The 19,301-nt window shown below is 36.1% G+C and overlaps 1 protein-coding gene across 3 annotated transcripts; it reads left to right on the forward strand.

Moving 5' to 3' along the window:
• The first annotated feature begins 13 nt into the window (after positions 1–13).
• Positions 14–15,675, forward strand: LOC117333517 (nuclear cap-binding protein subunit 3-like). 3 transcript variants are annotated; one of them, XR_004533920.1, is made up of 10 exons: positions 15–277; positions 1,284–1,346; positions 2,702–2,799; positions 3,653–3,810; positions 4,676–4,813; positions 5,925–6,426; positions 7,100–7,289; positions 7,954–8,025; positions 8,375–8,402; positions 8,742–8,895. XR_004533920.1 is itself a non-coding variant. In XM_033892838.1 (7 exons), the coding sequence occupies exons 1-7, from the start codon at positions 59–61 to the stop codon at positions 7,131–7,133; spliced, it is 1,212 nt and encodes a 403-aa protein (XP_033748729.1). In that variant the 5' UTR covers positions 14–58; the 3' UTR covers positions 7,134–7,293. The 3 variants fall into 3 exon arrangements, 2 of the variants coding, with proteins under 2 accessions (XP_033748729.1, XP_033748730.1); XM_033892838.1 differs by lacking the exons at positions 7,954–8,025; positions 8,375–8,402; positions 8,742–8,895 and having other exon boundaries at positions 14–277; positions 7,100–7,293; XM_033892839.1 differs by lacking the exons at positions 15–277; positions 1,284–1,346; positions 2,702–2,799; positions 3,653–3,810; positions 4,676–4,813 and adding exons at positions 9,049–9,463; positions 12,830–15,675 and having other exon boundaries at positions 6,048–6,426; positions 8,742–8,899.
• Positions 15,676–19,301: the final 3,626 nt, after the last annotated feature.

Below are 19,301 nucleotides of genomic sequence, written 5' to 3' on the forward strand. Positions count from 1 at the left end.
TTGTTGTTACAACAGAGCGTGGCTAATATCCAAACCGGAATCGTTTGGGTTTTGAAACATGGCGGATGGTGATAAGTTTCCAAACCTTAAAATCTGCATAGATAACACAGAATCAGACGATGAAAATGCTGACGTCGTTTCCATCCACGAAGAGGAGGAACTAGACGACGACAGATACAACGCAAGTGATGACAGCGATGATAATGAAGTCGAATTTAATGTCCGTCTGGGAAACATTGGCAGGAACGACAAAAATAAAACTCGATCTCTGACAAAGGTGATAATTTTTCGTTATATGCGTTGATAAGAAACGTTTGATTTTGTTGGCGGTATGCAGTATTTATTTTTGTATGTAAAACATTTCCCCCTCGTTCTTTTTTATGGAATATTAAACGACGTAAACCTAACAGGCAAGTTCGTCATTCCTCTTTCTCACTCTACTGTAGTGTATACGTACAGTAATGGTCATTATGATGAGACCTCATGATGACCACTGTTTATTTTGATATACAGATTTTCGCATTTTTAACCGAATTATTTATTAGTTTACTATATAGCTACAAACAAACGTGGATGTCTTAATTTATAATTATTTAGTACACAGACTTGCAGTCCAAATTACCAGAGAGGCCTAACGTTATTTAAAAACAAAATTTCATTAAAATAAATGCACTTTGTGTTAACTCAGCTAAATATAATTGTGATTGTGTTAACTCAGCTAAATATAATTGTGATCCACCATGTATTTATATAGATAAACCAATGAATTCCTGGGTGCTGATACGTAATCCATAAACTAATATTGACCATGAGGAATCTGCATGTGCTTTGCAACAGAACAGATGAGATAAAATCCTCAGAAGATTAGGGTCCTTAATTTGACTGGATTTCTTTTGGGTTCCTTCAAATTCTGGCAGTGTTCGAATTCGTTCTGGCAGGGTTCCTACTGACCTAGGCAGGGTTTACAGACCTGCATGGTTCCATCTGAGACAGGCTTTATATATATGTAGACAGGGTCCCTTCTGACATAGACAGGGTTAACGTATAAGACTCTGTTCTAACTGAAATAGACAGGGTTTAACTTTAATTTATAGAATGGTTTCCATCTGACATGCCAGACATGGACAGAGTTATGGACAGAGTTTATAGATAGGGTCTTTCAGACATTCAGCACATGTATGGTTAATGTTCTCCTTAGTCTGATTTGGATACTTTATTTGTGTCGATATTTGCATTAGCATCCAGTTTCGAAATCATAAAAGCTATTTGTTTTTTAATTACAGACTCACAGAGTATATAAAAACAAAGATGGTGATTTCATCACTGGTGTGGACATCACAGATAAGGTAGGTATAGCATAACAGACCAGCATTCAAATACATGGACTGGTATTTCACTTAGGCAGATCGCGTTGTATGAATGGCACAGATGTCCTAGGAAATGATGTTTTATAAAAATGAACTACAATGACAGAGTAATATTTGTTGACAATAATACTGAATTTCAATATGGGTAAGGGTGATATAAAATGTAATGTATTTGTATATCCTCAGATTGTCACTTGCTGTGTCATTATGACGTCATATTGATTGCTTGACTTAGGGCTGACCAATGTCATTATGACATCATATTGGTTGCTTGAATTTGGGCTGACCAATGTCATTATGACGTCATATTGATTGCTTGAATTTGGGCTGACCAATGTCATTATGACGTCATATTGATTGCTTGAATTAGGACTGACCAATGCCATTATGACGTCATATTGATTGCTTGAATTAGGACTGACCAATGTCATTATGACGTCATTGATTACTTGAATTATGACTGACCAATGTCATTATGACGTCATATTGATTGCTTGAATTAGGACTGACCCATGCCATTATGATGTCATATTGATTGCTTGAATTTGGGCTGACCAATGTCATTATGACGTCATATTGATTGCTTGAATTAGGACTGACCAATGCCATTATGACGTCATATTGATTGCTTGAATTAGGACTGACCCATGCCATTATGACGTCATATTGATTGCTTGAATTAGGACTGACCAATGTCATTATGACATTATCTTTGTTTTGATTAGGACTAATCAGTGTCATTATAATTATAACATCTTAATTGTTTTAACTGATTGATCAATGTCATTATGACGTCATCATTGTTTTAACTATAATTGATCAATGTCATTATGACATTGTTTTAACTGATTGATCAATGTCATTATGACGTCATTGTATTAACTATGATTGATCAATGTGACTATGACATTATCATTGTTTTAACTATGATTGATCAATGTCATTATGACGTCATCATTGTTTTAACTATGATTGATCAATGTCACTATGACATCATCATTGTTTTAACTATGATTGATCAATGCCATTATGACGTCATTGTTTTAACTATGATTGATCAATGTCATTATGACATCATTGTTTTAACTGATTGATCAATGTCATTATGATGTCATTGTTTTAACTGATTGATCAATGTCATTATGACATCATTGTTTAATTAGGACTAATCAGTGTTATTATAATTATAACATCTTAATTGTTTTAACTGATCGATCAATGTCATTATAACATCTTAATTGTTTTAACTGTTATTGATCAATACTTGGCAGTTGTTCTTTATGAAATATCCTTAATTCAAATGTGTGCAATTAATGTTTCTATTGTTTCTTCAGACAGAGAGAAAGAAGAGACTTGAGAGGGCCAAGAGGTTTGGTGTCAGTGAAAAAGAGCAGCAGAAACCTATCATCAACGTGAAAAGATTATACAGAAGGTATAAACACTGATTATGATGGGTGATATGTACAGAATAGAGTTATGATGGCATTTAACTTAAGTGAGATTCAGCACTTCTTCTAAATATGTAAACACAAAACAGGCAGTGCTTAGTTCCTGTTTCAGGGGTTAATGGTGTATACTATATAAAGTGTGGTAATGTAAGTAAAAACAAAACAAACATGGTGGTCTAGGGGGTGATACCAGGAACAGCTTTGAGTGAGATAAATGATAAATACATGTATGATTTCATATCATTGTATTCATGAGTAATTTAGGAGACATAAGTGGGCAACTTTATATGTATGATGAAATGAATATACCGTATGTATATTTCACTTATTAAAATAAAAAATTAGGGCTAGATATATACAAGATAGGAATGTACTGCCAAGTCAAGCCAATTTCTATATCCACTCATTCATCAGTCTCGACTCCCCTCCCACAGAGGTACAAAACTATGTTTATTTATACCTTGTATTTTAATAGTTAATATTATTAATGTTTGAAAACTGATTAGTTAGATGTACATGAAAATCATTAACATTAATTAAATCTAAAACATGAAAATCATTAACATTAATTAAATCTAAAACGCGCATCTCATGTATTGATGCAAAAATCACAATGTAATAATGTCACAATTATATAATGTCAAAGCATATCAATACCATAAGGTAGTGCTATTTGATGTCACAAAAATATAGTGTCACAACATATTATTGTCACAAGGTAATGTCACAAATATATAATGTTGCTTGTGATTTGCAATGATGTAAACTTCACAAAAGAATGTATGTTACCCTTAAGACTAGAGTAATGTTTGATACCCAGCTGTTGTTTTGTTTTAGTTTGGGTTTGGATGAGAACAAACTGGACAGCGATGAGCGTGGCATTCGTCTTGAGGCCATCCATATACGTGGTGTGAATGATATGAGCAGTAAGGATGTGTTTGATTACTTCAAGGAATACTCCCCTGGGGAGATCGAGTGGATTGATGATGCCTCATGTAAGTAATCAACAAAAGTTTACAACAAAGCTGTTCCATTTTCATTTTACAGGGTCTAATATTTAATGTTTTGTCCTTGGAATCTTAGTTAACTTCTGAATTACTGATTGGAATTTAATCAAATTTGACTGGAAGCATCTGTAAGCGGTAAGGATTCAAAAAGCTACAAATGTTGGGGCTGACCCTCCAGTTGGCTGAGGGACAGGACCAAAAGGGAGCAATTTTGGCTAAATTGCTATAAATGACTTCTTTTATTTTTGAAACTGTTCAGATTCCCACCCTATAGCCATATATAAGCATTGTCGGGCATCAAGAGATGCACACAATCATGATGTAAAAATAAGCCAAGGAGTCGTTCCTCATTCCTAGGGACTTTGTTTCTTGGTTATATTTTTGAAACCATTGAGATTATGACCCCATAACCAAATATAGCATTGCTTGGCATTAAAGAGCTAAACAATATCCTATCATAAAAATAGGTCCTTGGGGTCTTTCCCCATCCCAAGGGACTGGAGTTTTTTAAAACAATCATGTTGTAAAAATGATCCCTAGGGTCTTTTCACATCCCTAGGGAGTCTCAACTTGGTTTCTGGGTTATATCTTTAAAGAAGTTGAGATCCCCACCCAATAACCATATATAGCATTGTCGACATCAACAGATAAAGCTATGAACATTATTTTGATGTTTTGTCAAATCCAACTAGGTAAGCGATACAGGCACTCTGGGTCTCTTGTTAGTTACAGATTTGTAAATAGTAGTATCAGATCATTCATCAATAAAGCAAACTTACAGGCCAGATTATTTACTGATGAAATTCAATAAGGGTAGATACAGACATTATGTACATGTGTTCATGATTTACAGGTAATGTGGTATGGCAGGATACCGTGACAGCCGCCCGTGCGATGATCAGCTGTAGTGTTAGCTATGAGACAGCTACAAGTGAAGGAAATCTCCAGAGCGCCTCAGACAGTAGTGAACACTCAGATACAGAGTCAACAGGTAAATTTGGCTACTAGATATAATGTTGGATAATTGGTAACTTTGAATGGGAAATAGATGGTCATTCCTCAATATGTTAACCGGTAATGAGAAAAGTTTGTGTGGTATAGATAATAAGAAAGGCTTTTAATGTACATGTCAAAATTTGGCATTTTATGTGTATTGATGTTCATGAGTAATAAAATATAAAAGGAAACTGAAATAGAATTCTAGATATTAATGTGTATAGACTTTAAGGTAAAAAGTAATAACATATCATATTAGACATAATGTAGACAATATTAGGTTATCCCACAAAGAATCTCTCTATGATAAATAGAAAGTTAAGACAATAGTTTATTTGGAGGCATTCATTTTTATGGCATTTTTTGCCAGTTAAATATAGACATTTATCAAACTAATAAAACTTATATTTTCACTGCAGCGATGAGCAGTGAAAATGTTTTTTGCAGTATAAGTTTTGCAGCGAAAATATAAGTTTTTCATTTTTTACATTTAGACAAAAAAATGTATCAGAGCAAACTTTTGTATTCACCTCATTGAAACTTGCCGATTTTTCTGATCGAAGCGAAGATAGATAAATTGGTTATTTTGCTGTATTTCTGAAATATAAAGACTAGTTTTTGACAAAATACTCACTTGACGTTAGCTATTCATGCACAGATTCTCCGATAACAACAAAAACGCTTAAATTGTGTTGATAAGTCCTTTCAAAATGGCGCCGTCAAGTTGATGTGGAGTAACTTAACGAGATGTCGTCATGAATGATGTTACTGATTCCTGCACTTTTTGACAGTTAAATTTTCAATGTTTTTCATTTTGTTTTTAAGTATACAATATGCAATAAAAAGAAAATTGAATGGTTTCCTGTTTAATATAACATACATTTCACTCGGATGATAGAATATTTCTATGTTTTTCACTCGTGCTTCACACTTGTGAAAATATCGATATTCTGTCTTACTCGTGAAATATATGTTAAATTAAACGGGACCCCATTCAATATCCTCTGTATATTTACAGTAAATGGAAATATTTGTTTTTAATTTGAGAATGTTTTGTTTTGATTGAATTACTAGTATACATACAGATTTGTGTATACTGTTTTTAGATAAAAGAAAAAAGGTGAAATCTAAGACAAAAAAATCAAGACACAGCAGTAGCAGCAGTTCATCTTCATCATCTTCATCATCCTCTTCATCCTCTTCATCATCCTCAAGTGATGAAGATGATGAAGACAAAAAGAAGAAATCAAAAATAAAAACAAAGAAAAAGGAGACACAGGAGAAGAAGGAGGTGAAGATGGAGGAGGAGGATGTGTTAGATTTGATGGATGAGGGGACTGTTAGTGTAAACAAAGACATGAGTGAAACAAAGACAACAAAGAAGGACAGTAAAAAGACAGAAAGTAAAGCTGATAAACAACAGGACACCTCGGTGAAAAAATCTTCTCGTAGTGAGAAGAAAATAAAAAAAAGAGAGACTCTTCGTCAAGCTCTAGTAGTTCGTCATCATCATCATCTTCATCGTCTTCGTCAGGTTCTTCTTCATCTTCATCATCTGGATCATCATCCTCATCATCTGGAAGTAGTTCATCTAGTAGTTCAGATGAGGTAATTCTCCAAATATTTTGTGTGATCTATAAACCAGGGTAAAGCAAACGAGTAATGAAATCAAAGTGGTACTTTACCTATGAGATTTAAAAAGTAATTCATTTACTTAATACTGGAAGTATATCTACACAAGTTGAAACCAATATTTTACTCTACATTTAAGGATTGTACTAGGTGATAATTTGGTTTATCAGTGTATCTATATATGATAACCAATATATAGTCTGAATTATTAGGTTAATTAAATAAACCACATAAAAGTTACAGTGTTAAACATTGATAGATCATTTTATTTATTGTTCCTTATATTTAAACTGTAACAAAAAAACTTTTCTTACAAAATAAAATACTGTAGTTTAGATATACAGCAACCACTGCACGGTCATTTGACAGATGATTGTGATATGTAAAAGTTAATCTATGAAGGTTTTTGTTGAATAAGTAGAAGCTTGTGTATAACATATGTATTGTTAATTTTCTGTCAGTCTATCCCTACAATGTAAAGACAAACCATCATTCAGTCAGGAAATAATTTGGGGAATATTAAAAAATAATGAAAAATTTACAAAAAAACAAGAAAACTTCTCAGAAAATAATACTTTACATGTGGAAGAAAATTACAATATATATGTGCGACATATGTTGAAAACTTATAAGTAAAATCCTTTTGCAGGAAATGGATGAAGCAAAGAAAAAAGCTAATTTGAAGAAAAAAATGGAGAGGAAAGCTCACAAAAAAAGAAAACTTGGACAGCGATTACAAGTCCATAAAGAATCTGATATACTATGGCCCCCGGGTAAATGGCGACTAGGCAAGGTCATTCCCAAGGCTAAACATGTATTCATGCGGTATTCTACTAAAGGTGAGTGTGCTTTAAACCCCCTAGTGACTATTTGTTGGATGTGTTGATACATAATTACAGACTACATTGGATATGCTTAGTGTCTCAACATTTCATATCAGAACCACGAGTCTATTCAATGTACAGCATTGTTGTCAGCTGTGAAAATGAATAAAAAACAATATGGCAGTCAAGTGGCCATCTTGGATTTCAGGTTGAAAATTTAGTTGATGCTGCAATTTAGTGCATGGTCAAGGTGAAGGTGACGGCTATCAACTCCCTATTATCTTACCAGTGATCATTTAAAAGTATTATGATTAAGCTGTATTGTTTGCATTATGACAAGTGTTTCATGGTAAAAGGTCAAGGTAGTATTAGTGAAGATCAGAATCATGATGATTTGAAATAATGGTAATTATTTTGTGATCTAGCTAATCTGTTGGAAATCTCAAAATCACCTCTAGACCTCTATAATCGCCAGTTAATTTAAAGTCAGAGTAAAAATATCATTCTTATTCATTCTTATTGAAATGCAAATTCACTTAGTATAGCATCATGAAATTAAACAAAAGAAGAATATACTAGCATGTTGATATTGTATTAGATTAAAGTTTAGAATTAAAGATTTATATAAAAAAAAGAAGAAAGTTAGTTTTAACACTTAATTGGTTGACATGTTAAACAGCTGATAAAAAATTGAGAGGAGCAGAGAAAAGAAGTGAATATTACAAGAAGTTTGGAAACCCAAATTATGGAGGTATGTATGTTGCTTTTCTTGCATACTGGATACAAAATTATTGTAGAATTTTCAAATATATGTGTATGGTTTCACTTTGTATGACTAGCTTTCAGTTCTTCTGTCAAACAAGTAGATGTTTTGTATGACAAGTCTTCAGTATCCCTGTCAAACAAGTTGATGTTTTGTACACTAGTCTTCAGTACTCCTGTCAAACAAGTAGATGTTTTGTTTGACTAGTTTTCAGTATTCCTGTCAAACAAGTGGATGTTTTATTGAATTGGCTAGCTTTCAAGATGATCAAGGAAGCAGTTAAAAGATGGTAATTTTAGCGATGTAATAATTGTGTTTATTTTGTGTTTTATTTCAGGAATGACAGGACTAATCAGCAATTCTAGGTAAGTAATGAGGCTTTATTTATGATTAATTAGAAATATAGCTTTTGTATGACCGCAAATTGCCATCAATGTAAAACATATAAAAAGTATGTTAATTTTGTATGAAGTCTTTTTCTACAGAATTGTATCAGATACATAACTGTATATCACCTGTTGTCATTGCAAACTTTAAATACACACCATCAAAATAGGTATAAATACCTTTACATTGGTAACCAGAATTACAAGGGACTGACATCTGAAGACTGAACAACTCTTTTTATGTTGCTTTACTTTCTTATGTAATTTGGGAAGTGCTTGTGAGTTATTTTCCTTCGAACACAATTTCAATCGAAACAGGAAAAGGAAGATGCGGGTGACACAGCAGCGTGAGGAAGTACAAGAGTTAAAGGCTGCCATACAGGCCAAGCGTGCCACAATTACTTACGACGATGTCAACATCTTTGGAGATTCCTCTGTTACCGCAAATGTGGATATGGATGAAATTGAGGAGTTTGGTAAGAACTTTATAGACTTAATAAACGTGCATTGTAATCCAAAGACTGCGTAAATATTTATTTACATAAACACCACATTTTGCTGCACTGCATATGATGTTAATAATTGATCATTACTCTTCTGTGTAATCTTTGTATTGTGGTACCAGGTGCTGCCAAGGAAGTGAAGCCAGACATCATACCCAGTCTAGCAGGCAAGCTTTCACTTCTGGACCAACACGAGATGGAGGAGGGAGAGATAGAAGACAGTGAACCAGAGGAGGTGGTACCGCCAGTCATCCGGCAGCGGGATGTCCGACCTCGGGACCAAAGGGATGTTCGGCCAAGGGATATCCGGCCTAAGGATGTCCTTCCACGAGAGGATCGTCGTCAGATACAACAGCAGCTTGACGAGGATGATGATTTCCTAGATCTCTCAGCTGACTCAAAGCCAGAGGTAAAAGAGGTTGACGAGGAGGCAGTAATGATGGAGCAGGAGCTGGACATCCTCTTGGCCTCACCCCCACGGAAACGCAGCATGAGGATGTACGCTGATGACATTGAAGATGAGAAGAATGCAAAAAGGTAACAATGATGATATAAAAGATAAAAGGACATGCTTTAGTTTATCCTGATGCTGGGTAGTAAACTCAGGTTATAGAGGAGATAAAGAGGACATGCTATAGTTAGTTTGTCCTGATGTTGGATAGTAAACTCAGGTTATAGAGGAGATAAAGAGGACATGCTGTAGTTAGTTTGTCCTGATGTTGGGTAGTAAACTCAGGTTATAGAGGAGATAAAGAGGACATGCTATAGTTAGTTTGTCCTGATGTTGGGTAGTAAACTCAGGTTATAGAGGAGATAAAGAGGACATGCTGTAGTTAGTTTGTCCTGATGTTGGGTAGTAAACTCAGGTTATAGAGGAGATAAAGAGGACATGCTATAGTTAGTTTGTCCTGATGTTGGGTAGTAAACTCAGGTTATAGAGGAGATAAAGAGGACATGCTGTAGTTATTTTGTCCTGATGTTGGGTAGTAAACTCAGGTTATAGAGGAGATAAAGAGGACATGCTATAGTTAGTTTGTCCTGATGTTGGGTAGTAAACTCAGGTTATAGAGGAGATAAAGAGGACATGCTATAGTTAGTTTGTCCTGATGTTGGGTAGTAAACTCAGGTTATAGAGGAGATAAAGAGGACATGCTATAGTAAGTTTGTCCTGATGTTGGGTAGTAATCTCAGGTTATAGAGGAGATAAAGAGGACATGCTATAGTTAGTTTGTCCTGATGTTGGGTAGTAAACTCAGGTTATAGAGGAGATAAAGAGGACATGCTATAGTTAGTTTGTCCTGATGTTGGGTAGTAAACTCAGGTTATAGAGGAGATAAAGAGGACATGCTATAGTTAGTTTGTCCTGATGTTGGGTAGTAAACTCAGGTTATAGAGGAGATAAAGAGGACATGCTATAGTTAGTTTGTCCTGATGTTGGGTAGTAAACTCAGGTTATAGAGGAGATAAAGAGGACATGATATAGTTAGTTTGTCCTGATGTTGGGTAGTAAACTCAGGTTATAGAGGAGATAAAGAGGACATGCTGTAGTTAGTTTGTCCTGATGTTGGGTAGTAAACTCAGGTTATAGAGGAGATAAAGAGGACATGCTATAGTTAGTTTGTCCTGATGTTGGGTAGTAAACTCAGGTTATAGAGGAGATAAAGAGGACATGCTGTAGTTAGTTTGTCCTGATGTTGGGTAGTAAACTCAGTTTATAGGAGATAAAGAGGACATGCTATAGTTAGTTTGTCCTGATGTTGGGTAGTAAACTCAGGTTATAGAGGAGATAAAGAGGACATGCTATAGTTAGTTTGTCCTGATGTTGGGTAGTAAACTCAGGTTATAGAGGAGATAAAGAGGACATGCTATAGTTAGTTTGTCCTGATGTTGGGTAGTAAACTCAGGTTATAGAGGAGATAAAGAGGACATGCTATAGTTAGTTTGTCCTGATGTTGGGTAGTAAACTCAGGTTATAGAGGAGATAAAGAGGACATGCTGTAGTTAGTTTGTCCTGATGTTGGGTAGTAAACTCAGGTTATAGAGGAGATAAAGAGGACATGCTATAGTTAGTTTGTCCTGATGTTGGGTAGTAAACTCAGGTTATAGAGGAGATAAAGAGGACATGCTATAGTAAGTTTGTCCTGATGTTGGGTAGTAAACTCAGGTTATAGAGGAGATACAGAGGACATGCTATAGTTAGTTTGTCCTGATGTTGGGTAGTAAACTCAGGTTATAGAGGAGATAAAGAGGACATGCTATAGTTTGTCCTGATGTTGGGTAGTAAACTCAGGTTATAGAGGAGATAAAGAGGACATGCTATAGTTAGTTTGTCCTGATGTTGGGTAGTAAACTCAGGTTATAGAGGAGATAAAGAGGACATGCTGTAGTTAGTTTGTCCTGATGTTGGGTAGTAAACTCAGGTTATAGAGGAGATAAAGAGGACATGCTATAGTTAGTTTGTCCTGATGTTGGGTAGTAAACTCAGGTTATAGAGGAGATAAAGAGGACATGCTATAGTTAGTTTGTCCTGATGTTGGGTAGTAAACTCAGGTTATAGAGGAGATAAAGAGAACATGCTATAGTTAGTTTGTCCTGATGTTGGGTAGTAAACTCAGGTTATAGAGGAGATAAAGAGGACATGCTATAGTTAGTTTGTCCTGATGTTGGGTAGTAAACTCAGGTTATAGAGGAGATAAAGAGGACATGCTATAGTTAGTTTGTCCTGATGTTGGGTAGTAAACTCAGGTTATAGAGGAGATAAAGAGGACATGCTATAGTTAGTTTGTCCTGATGTTGGGTAGTAAACTCAGGTTATAGAGGAGATAAAGAGGACATGCTATAGTTAGTTTGTCCCGATGTTGGGTAGTAAACTCAGGTTATAGAGGAGATAAAGAGGACATGCTATAGTTAGTTTGTCCTCATGTTGGGTAGTAAACTCAGGTTATAGAGGAGATAAAGAGGACATGCTGTAGTTAGTTTGTCCTGATGTTGGGTAGTAAACTCAGGTTATAGAGGAGATAAAGAGGACATGCTATAGTTAGTTTGTCCTGATGTTGGGTAGTAAACTCAGGTTATAGAGGAGATAAAGAGGACATGCTATAGTTAGTTTGTCCTGATGTTGGGTAGTAAACTCAGGTTATAGAGGAGATAAAGAGGACATGCTATAGTTAGTTTGTCCTGATGTTGGGTAGTAAACTCAGGTTATAGAGGAGATAAAGAGGACATGCTGTAGTTAGTTTGTCCTGATGTTGGGTAGTAAACTCAGGTTATAGAGGAGATAAAGAGGACATGCTATAGTTAGTTTGTCCTGATGTTGGGTAGTAAACTCAGTTTATAGGAGATAAAGAGGACATGCTGTAGTTAGTTTGTCCTGATGTTGGGTAGTAAACTCAGGTTATAGAGGAGATAAAGAGGACATGCTATAGTTAGTTTGTCCTGATGTTGGGTAGTAAACTCAGGCTTTAGATAACAGCTGATTGTTGGATCAGAAGGCCAAACTGTCACAACAGCAATTGGTTGAACAAAACATCCAAAAACCCAGTTGTGGTTATTTCAGTAAAATGTGAGTTGGGGGTAGATTTGTTCTTATTTACAGCATTTAGGATGTAAACAACTCTGGGCATTATTTTTTTATTCTGTATCTCTGTCACAATTTTTGTCCTCACTGCAGTGGCCATATCTATCAACATATTCTAATGAGACTACCTGGTGTAGTATGGTATTTTGAGGAGGAGGGTGGGGATATTGTGAGCTATCTAACTTTTTGTTTGTTTGACCAGTCATGGGAATACATTACAACATATAATTAACAACTACATTTAGTAAAGTTTAAGAAAGAAAACAAATGGTTACCTGTCAAATTATCTGTGATATATTTTGAGTGAGGAATTGAAAACTTTGCAGTATGAAGAGGAGCGACTTTGACCTGACAATATTTGCGGACCGTGAGACTGACAGAAAGGTTGGTCTGCTGGAGTACGATGATGATGGTCCCTCGCCTCCACGTGTGCAGGACGCGCGACAGAAGATTCGTAGTGCAAGCAGGACATTTGGTGGAGCTCACATGGATGGGTCACCACGCAGGAGCGGTAATGATCTGCGTAGCAAACTCCAAAAACGGAAAAGTGATGGCAAAGACAATTCAAAATATCAGCGTATGAGGATAGAAGTGTATGATTGACCTGTGTGGTATTTATAGGACTGAATATCAGAGTGCTTCAGGAACTTGGTATGTACAGGGGGATTTACATACAGACACAAGGTTTACTGTCTGAATGTGTTTTGACAGTTGTAAAATAATTTACAAAGGAGACCTGTCTAAATGGGCAATGTCTACCGACAAAAAATATTTAATGACAACTGGCATTGTTGTGTAATAAATTGATTTTACTTCGAAAGGGTTTTACATTTTCCATTGAAAATGGAGAATTTCTTTTAACTGAAGTTTTGTCACTAACTAAAATGTGTTAGGTTTGGTTCAGTTTGTAAGACATGTGAATAACTTTGTATGCTAGGCCACAAATGCATCCCAATTTACAATATACCAGGTACATCTCATCTCGGTCACAAGACACTCAACAACTGGGAGTGCATAGTTCAAAGGGTGAATGACTTTTACTATATGCAAACTTTATTTATTCTAGAATTGCAAAACATGTTATATCAACTTCTATCAACCATGTGAAATGTGGAAAAATGTTCAAGTTTGTAAATTACTTTAAAATAATGTATGGATGAAGATAGGTGATCATTTATTTTTATTAACAAACATAAGACAAATTTTACCATCTTCTGTATTTATGATACATGCAAATGATTCAATACCTGTTTCGTTTCGTTATCAGTTTCACGTACCACATGTTTCCCATAATGCCTTGATAGAAGATACATAGTGAGCTCAGCTATTCATCAGAATTAAACACATTAGATATAACTCCTTTGAAAGAACTTCATTCTAAACAAAAAATATTTGGTTTGAACTAAGAACAATTTGTGCAAGGTCTGTACACTGCGTCATGCTACTGCTACTGTAGAATTGCTTCTCAAGAATCCTGTATAAATCTTCGAATAGATTTCTGTTTCATAGATTTAAACTATAAATTGAATTTAATTTCTTTCAAAATTTGACAAAGCCACTTACCAGGCATGACTGGTAATAAGACACTCTAAAGTGCTTCATAATAGATACAATTATACAATCATTAAAATTATGTAGGACTGCATCGATCAGGTCTCAAACTCTAGTCACTGGTTCATGCCAGATACTGTAGCACCCACCACTGTTGATACACAGTAATACAACTGTTGAAACACAGTAATACAACTGTTGATACACAGTAATACAACGGTTGATACACAGTAATACAACTGTTGATACACTGTAATACAACAGTTGATATACAGTAATACAACAGTTAATATACAGTAATACAACAGTTGATACACAGTAATACAACTGTTGATACACTGTAATACAACTGTTGATACACTAATACAACTGTTGATACACAGTAATACAACTGTTGATACACAGTGATACAACTGTTGATACACAGTAATACAACAGTTGATACACAGTAATACAACTGTTGATACACTGTAATACAACAGTTGATATACAGTAATACAACTGTTGATACACAGTAATACAACTGTTGATACACAGTAATACAACTGTTGATACACAGTAATACAACTGTTGATACACAGTGATACAACTGTTGATACACAGTAATACAACAGTTGATACACAGTAATACAACTGTTGATACACTGTAATACAACTGTTGATACACAGTAATACAACTGTTGATACACTGTAATACAACTGTTACAGTAATACAACTGTTGATACACAGTAATACAACAGTTGATACACAGTAATACAACTGTTGATACACAGTAATACAACTGTTGATACACAGTAATACAACTGTTGATACACTGTAATACAACTGTTGATACACTGTAATACAACTGTTGATACACAGTAATACAACTGTTGATACACTGTAAAACAACTGTTGATACACAGTAATACAACTGTTGATACACTGTAATACAACTGTTGATACAAAGTAATACAACTGTTGATACACAGTAATACAACTGTTGATACACAGTAATACAACTGTTGATACACTGTAATACAACTGTTGATACAAAGTAATACAACTGTTGATACACAGTAATACAACTGTTGATACACAGTAATACAACTGTTGATACACAGTAATACAATGTAATACAACTATTGATACACAGTAATACAACTGTTAATACACAGTAATACAATTTAGGATATATGAATTGTGTGTTTTATCATGTTTACATTGGTTTTGTTGGTAGCTTCGGCATGATGTCTCGTGTATAATAATTAAAGTATGGTAAAAGATTGGCATTGAACCAATCTAATGCAAAATAGTTGCTCACAAATTCTCTCAAAAATTGAAGTACATGTCCTTGATCAATGCAGCTTGTGTATTTTTATGTAGCATTTAAAGCAGGCGGTGTTAAGATTGGACAAATATTTAAATGTCTTGATCACTATTATGAGGAATGTAGCCTCTAATTTTTAAACTCTCAGTTTTAGGCATCTTTTAAAGATGTAGAATTCTTTTTATGAAAAGGACGAGATAAACAGAGATTTTATTACAAGACATTTTGTGTGATTTTCTGTTTTTAAAGCATTATTACAATGAATTTCTAATTGTTATGAATAAACAAGAGGTCCACTGACCTAAACCACACATCTCATTTCTTAATTACTTTTATCCCCTGCCAACAAATGTTGGTGGGGGGGGTATACGAATGGGTTCCATCCGTCTGTCCGTCTGCTTCCGCATGATATCTTTTGAAGGAATGATCAGATTAAGATTAAACTTGCTTGGTAGACTTATTACCTAAACCCCTCGCTCAAGTTTGATTGTCTTCATATTCCATGCATATTTAATGAGGCTGCTGTGACCTGATTGGCCAATCGCTTTCTGCACAATATCTTTTGAAAGAATGATTGTATTTTGATCAAACTTGCATGGTAGACTAATTAGTTACTTATTAGCTCACCTGGTCCGTCATCTGTCCGTCCGTCAACAATTGACTTCTTCTTCATAGCCGCAGATTAGAATTTGACCAAATTTGGTCAGAAGCATCCCTATGGGATTGGGACTAAAAATTGAACAAATGGTGGGACTGACCCCCCAGGGGTCTGAGGGGCGGGGCCAAATATACTTAATCATCATTCTTGTTTCATATCTCATGAAATCCAGGTGAGCGATACATGCCCTCTGGGCCTCTTGTTATGTTTATTACCTTCACAGGAGCTTTGTGACTGAGCATAAATAAATGTAATGATTCTAAATGCTATGTCATGCATTTCATGTTTTATGCATGTTTCCCACTTTTCATGTAATACAATATTTGCGGGGGATCTTGACAATGATGTCCTTGTTAGACATTTAATCCTCTTGACATTAAAATGGGTCAAGTTCATTCAGTTTAACTGAAGCGTATGACTCTAGACCTCAATTGGACTAAAGCTTATGACTCTAGACCTCAGTTTGTCTGAAGCTTATGACTCTAGACCTCAGTTTGTCTAAAGCTTTGACTCTAGACCTCAGTTTGTCTGAAGCTTTTGACTCTAGACCTCAGTTTGTCTAAAGCTTTTGACTCTAGACCTCAGTTTGTCTGAAGCTTTTGACTCTAGACCTCAGTTTGTCTAAAGCTTGACTCTAGACCTCAGTTTGTCTAAAGCTTGACTCTAGACCTCAGTTTGTCTGAAGCTTTTGACTCTAGAATGCAGTTGGACTGAAGCTTTTGACTCTAGACCTCAGTTTGACTAAAGCTTATGACTCTAGACCTCAGTTTGTCTGAAGCTTGACTCTAGACCTCAGTTTGTCTGAAGCTTTTGACTCTAGACCTCAGTTTGTCTAAAGCTTGACTCTAGACCTCAGTTTGTCTGAAGCTTTTGACTCTAGACCTCAGTTTGTCTAAAGCTTGACTCTAGACCTCAGTTTGTCTAAAGCTTGACTCTAGACCTCAGTTTGTCTGAAGCTTTTGACTCTAGAATGCAGTTGGACTGAAGCTTTTGACTCTAGACCTCAGTTTGACTAAAGCTTATGACTCAAGGCCTCAGTTGAACTGAAGCTTATGACTCTTAAGACTCTTATTGAACAAAATCGAAAAAAAAAATTAAATTTAAGATAATTTTTATTATTATGACATGTCTTTTATACCGTGGCTTCATTAAGACATTACCAACCACAAGGTAACACCATCTTTAACATTTAGATACTGTCACATCACAATAAATATAGTTCCAGAACTGATCTGTAGTATCCACATTCTGACATGTATCTTATTTTCCTGACCAAAAACACAGCAGTCTATACATTAACGATGTATCTGATGACAGGGACACAGCTGTCTACAGTAACGATGTATCTGACGACAGGGACACAGCTGTCTACATTAACGACGTATCTGATGACAGGGACACAGCTGTCTACATTAACGACGTATCTGACGAAAGGGACACAGCTGTCTACATTAACGACGTATCTGATGACAGGGACACAGCTGTCTATATTAACGACGTATATGATGACAGTGACACAGCTGTCTACATTAACGACGTATCTGACGACAGGGACACAGCTGTCTACATTAACAACGTATATGACGACAGGGACACAGCTGTCTACAGTAACGATGTATCTGACGACAGGGACACAGCTGTCTACATTAACGACGTATATGATGACAGGGACACAGCTGTCTACATTAACGACGTATCTGACGACAGGGACACAGCTTTCTACATTAACGACGTATCTGACGAAAGGGACACAGCTGTCTACATTAACGACGTATCTGATGACAGACACATCTGTCTACATTAACGACGTATATGATGACAGTGACACAGCTGTCTACAGTAACGACGTATCTGATGACAGGGACACAGCTGTCTACATTAACGATGTATCTGATGACAGGGACACAGCTGTCTACATTAACGGCGTGTCTGATGAGTCATGACAGTGACACAGCTGTCTACATTAACGACGTATCTGATGACAGGGACACAGCTGTCTACATTAACGACGTATCTGATGACAGACACATCTGTCTACATTAACGACATATATGATGACAGTGACACAGCTGTCTACAGTAACGACGTATCTGATGACAGGGACACAGCTGTCTACATTAACGATGTATCTGATGACAGGGACACAGCTGTCTACATTAACGGCGTGTCTGATGAGTCATGACAGTGACACAGCTGTCTACATTAACGACGTATCTGATGACAGGGACACAGCTGTCTACATTAACGGCGTATCTGATGACAGACACAGCTGTCTACATTAACGACGTATCTGATGACAGGGACACAGCTGTCTACATTAACGACGTATCTGATGACAGACACAGCTGTCTACATTAACGACGTATCTGATGACAGGGACACAGCTGTCTACATTAACGACGTATCTGATGACAGGGACACAGCTGTCTACATTAACGACGTATCTGATGACAGGGACACAGCTGTCTACATTAACGACGTATCTGATGACAGGGACACAGCTGTCTACATTAATGACGTATCTGATGACAGGGACACAGCTGTCTACATTAACGGCGTATCTGATGACAGACACAGCTGTCTACATTAACGACGTATCTGATGACAGGGACACAGCTGTCTACATTAACGGCGTATCTGATGACAGACACAGCTGTCTACATTAACGACGTATCTGATGACAGGGACACAGCTGTCTACATTAACGACGTATCTGATGACAGGGACACAGCTGTCTACATTAACGACGTATCTGATGACAGGGACACAGCTGTCTACATTAACGACGTATCTGATGACAGGGACACAGCTGTCTACATTAACGACGTATCTGATGACAGGGACACAGCTGTCTACATTAACGACGTATCTGATGACAGGGACACAGCTGTCTACATTAACGACGTATATGATGACAGGGACACAGCTAGACGTCTACATTAACGACGTATCTGATGACAGGGACACAGCTGTCTACATTAACGGCGTATCTGATGACAGGGACACAGCTGTCTACATTAACGGCGTATCTGATGACAGGGACACAGCTGTCTACATTAACGACGTATATGACGACAGGGACACAGCTGTCTACATTAACGGCGTATCTGATGACAGGGAACTAACATAGCTGATTCTCTTAGGTTTACATAATTAATATATTGCACTAATTTAAAAAGACCAGCTAACTGATACTAACTACAGCACATTGGTCAGCGATCATCAATTAAACATATCACAAGTTTATAAAAGTACCTACACTTTTTTTCTTCTTTTTTC

The sequence above is a fragment of the Pecten maximus genome, chromosome 8 (genome assembly GCF_902652985.1).
Source record: "Pecten maximus chromosome 8, xPecMax1.1, whole genome shotgun sequence".
NCBI lineage: Eukaryota > Metazoa > Mollusca > Bivalvia > Pectinida > Pectinidae > Pecten > Pecten maximus.